We start from the raw sequence: 3344 nt of genomic DNA, 5'->3' as shown, positions 1-3344 counted from the left end.
CTTAGAATTATGTAACGTAAAGCTTCACTTTAACATTCTAAAACAATAGAATGCAAGAAAAATCAAAACATGTCAAGATGTCGAATAAAAGGTGAAACAAAAAGATCCACTTACTATTTTTACAATTGAAGTAGCATTAAAGCTAAGTCTCAATCATTACTCGTTACCCAAAGGCTTCTTTTAGAAAGCCAACAAAATAAACGAGAGGGTCCATTTCGCCTATATATCTCAAAATTCAGTCACATGTGAAAAGCAATCACCGACACGCTCACACTGCCGTCTCCCGTCTGCCCACATGCCCTACGATTGGTCATTACACAAGACGAAACCCACCCACCCACCCACCTACCTACCTACCCACCCCTCCTCTTCTCTCTCTCTCTCTCTCTCTCACACGCACACACACCACACACTCTCTCTCTCTCTCTCTCTCTCTCTCTCTCTCTCTCTCTCACACACACACACACACACACACACAATATCCTTCATGTGAGGAAAACAGGAGGCGGATTTTAGAGAGCGCTCTCTCTCTCTCTCTCTCTCTCTCTCTGCGCGCAGCAGTGGTGATGTTGATGGCGATGGCGTGGCTGAGAGCTTCCGCTTTCCTTCTTCTGGGCTTGGTAAACGAGCTGCATCCTTAGTGTGAGGAAGGTAGTTAAAGTGAGTGGTGAGTGACAATATATTGATGCGCAGGTGGTGGCAAGAAAGGTGTGCACTCATATTGCTGGTTGGCTTTCATATCTATGGATAACCAGGCCATACTTAGTCCGCACAAGGAAGAAGCGATCCACAACAAACAGTACGTATGTGTATGTGTATGTGCATGGATGATATTGATATAAGGATGCGTACTTGTTTAGTTCTTGCATAGAGACAATACATAACCCACATCCTCATTATAAAAGAAAAGAAGCCCTCTTGCTCAAATTTAGCTACATCCATGCTCTCCGCCATTACCATGCACATTCCTGTTCTCAACTATACAGAATTGTGCTAACTGGAATAAGACAATCTTTCTTGATGTTATGAACTAGAAGATTATGAGGTACCATTTGGGTACAAAAGATTAGTATCTTTGTCTAGTTTTTGTTGAATCAGGAACTACAACACACAAACGACACAAATTGCAAGTGATCTTCGCTGGCTTTCCAAGGACTGGCACTGGATCATTGATGCAAGCTTTGGAGATACTTGGGTTTCCATGCTTCCATGGGGTGCTTCTTACGAAGCCCACAACTGCAAGACTCTTTATCGAAGCATTTACAAATGGTAAGACTTTTAGAGCACAGAAATTGATCAAGGCGTTTTGATGATTTGCTCATGACAAGCCAAAGGATAAAAATGTTACTTGTGCTTATGTGTTAATTTCACTCAATTCGTTTTTCTATGAGCAATTGAATACTTTGGATCATTGTTCTTTCTTTGCACAGGGAATCCAAAATCATGGGAGAAACTTTTAGATGGCTATGCTGCCATAATTGATTTTCCTGGAACTTGTGCATATAAGCAATTAATGGAGGTATTTCCTAATGCCAAGATTATCATGAACATACGGGATCCTAACAAGTGGTATGATAGCTTTTTCCAAACGCTAGTAGGAATTACACATGCGCATGAGCACACGATATTCAGAATTTTGTCTCCATGGGCTGCCAATTGTATGAAGTTAGCACTTTACAGCAAATTTTTCAATGGAAAGCCTGAAGACAAGGAGATTTGCCTTAAGGCTTACCTCCATCATACTCATGAGGTTAAAGAACAAGTGGCACCTCATAAACTGCTAGTATATGACATCGAGAAAGAGGATGGATGGTCTAAGTTGTGTGAGTTTCTTAAAGTTCCGATCCCTAGCTCACCCTTTCCCAAGGTCAATGGTCGAAAGCAACACAATGGTTATATCGATAGGGTGGCAAGGATGTATACATTGGTATTTTCTATGTATGTTGCCTTTGTATCATGTATATTCATTTATCTTGCTTTTTGATAAAGCAAAGCTAAATACCCATTTGATACATTAAAAAAATTTCAGCCAATGAATTCATGGTAAGAAGTGGTTGAACTTAAAAGATGATTTCGTCATCTCACTACTAAGAAGTTGGAGAATTGTATTCATGGATTCAAAATTATGTTCTGAATCTTCTCAACCTTTTGTATAAAAGAGTAAGCATACAGAGTGTGTGTGTGTGTGTGTGTGTGTGTGAGAGAGAGAGAGAGAGAGAGAGAGAGAGAGAGAGAGGGCTTCACCTTGCATTAATGCCGCCCCTTGACACAAGCCAAATCCCACAATTGAAAGACTTGCTAGTCTCTATTGAGCCTCCCATATTTGACCCGCTTTCTCGACCACTCCATTAGCATGGAAATGCTCTACTCAAGGAACGATCCTTGCTTCCATTCACCCGATCTAAATTTTTGCTACTATAAACGTAGCCAAACCCAAAAAGAAAAACAATATGGCCTCGCCTTTTGGGCGGACAAAGAAATAGGGGGTGTTATCATTATACGATGGGAGAACAAGCTTCTAAATGCGAGTGAGGATGAGAAGTCAAGTAAGAATTTTAGTATTTTTTTAATGGTAACAATAAATATTATTTAAAACTCATAGCAAAGAGATTACAAGAGCTTAATACAAGAAACAACACAAACAAGAAATGCCATGACAAAAAGCCAAAAACTAGAACTAGCTATGCTTTGCTACAAGCATCCATTTGTTATAAAAGGCCCATACAGCGTACATACTTTCCACTCCCAGCCACAGTGTGGGCTCCCCAGTGCACCGCGATCCTGGAGCATCAAGAATCACATATCAGCCCCACACATAGTGCATCACATGTATCTTTGGTCCCACAGGTCATATTTGACCTCCAAGGACGATAATAAACTTTATATCTCTCCACGAGTATGTCGTACCCATTTCAAAGAATAAATGGAGAGGAGAGTCTAAGTATATTCTCTCTTTCTTAGTTCACACAATCAACGATGGCGATGGTGTTGTTGTAGTCGTGAGCCGATCACCCAAGGCAGGAGGGAGGAGAGGAGGTCGACATGCACAGAGATGGGGGCGTAAGAGAAAGAAAAAGGGAGAGGGACGTGCATCAAAATGCAAGGACGGGTAAGACATAAGAGAAAGAGAGAGAGAAAGGGAGTAAATAGTCGACGATTTTTTAAATATATAATGGCTTGTTGAATGCCAGTATGGCACCAAGCTCAGCATGGCAAGATGGTTAGCAAAGTTAATCTCTTTGCGACTTTGAAAACTTGGGTTCAAATTTGCTGGCCGTGGTTTTGCTTCCTGCACCCCTTGCTGGGAGAAGATAGAGCGGATTCCGCTTGCCAGTAGGGTGAAT

At 41.2% G+C, this 3344-nt stretch overlaps 1 protein-coding gene across 3 annotated transcripts; it reads left to right on the top strand.

The window, feature by feature from the left end:
* Positions 1-374: 374 nt before the first annotated feature.
* LOC147433579 (ava biosynthesis cluster protein M-like) lies at positions 375-2144 on the top strand. 3 transcript variants are annotated; one of them, XM_086490250.1, is made up of 5 exons: positions 375-620; positions 694-799; positions 1084-1269; positions 1431-1519; positions 1599-1803. In XM_086490250.1, the coding sequence occupies exons 1-5, from the start codon at positions 567-569 to the stop codon at positions 1662-1664; spliced, it is 501 nt and encodes a 166-aa protein (XP_086346376.1). In that variant the 5' UTR covers positions 375-566; the 3' UTR covers positions 1665-1803. The 3 variants fall into 3 exon arrangements, with proteins under 3 accessions (XP_086346376.1, XP_086346374.1, XP_086346375.1); XM_086490248.1 differs by having other exon boundaries at positions 398-620; positions 1431-2144; XM_086490249.1 differs by having other exon boundaries at positions 403-620; positions 1099-1269; positions 1431-2144.
* The last annotated feature ends 1200 nt before the right edge of the window (positions 2145-3344 follow it).

This window comes from Adiantum capillus-veneris, chromosome 19 (assembly GCF_014529385.1).
Source record: "Adiantum capillus-veneris isolate H3 chromosome 19, ASM1452938v2, whole genome shotgun sequence".
Lineage (NCBI taxonomy): Eukaryota > Viridiplantae > Streptophyta > Polypodiopsida > Polypodiales > Pteridaceae > Adiantum > Adiantum capillus-veneris.
Note: the sequence above shows the minus strand (reverse complement) of the source record. Positions and strands in the feature narration are given on the sequence as shown.

What these genes read in the sequence shown, in the direction of transcription:
- LOC147433579 (XM_086490248.1), top strand. Translation starts at nt 567, where the DNA reads ATGTTGATGGCGATGGCGTGGCTGAGAGCTTCCGCTTTCCTTCTTCTG. An exon ending in GAAGCGATCCACAACAAACA is followed by an intron (nt 800 to 1,083) that starts GTACGTATGTGT and finishes ATCTTTGTCTAG; the next exon opens with TTTTTGTTGAATCAGGAACT. An exon ending in TATCGAAGCATTTACAAATG is followed by an intron (nt 1,270 to 1,430) that starts GTAAGACTTTTA and finishes TTCTTTGCACAG; the next exon opens with GGAATCCAAAATCATGGGAG.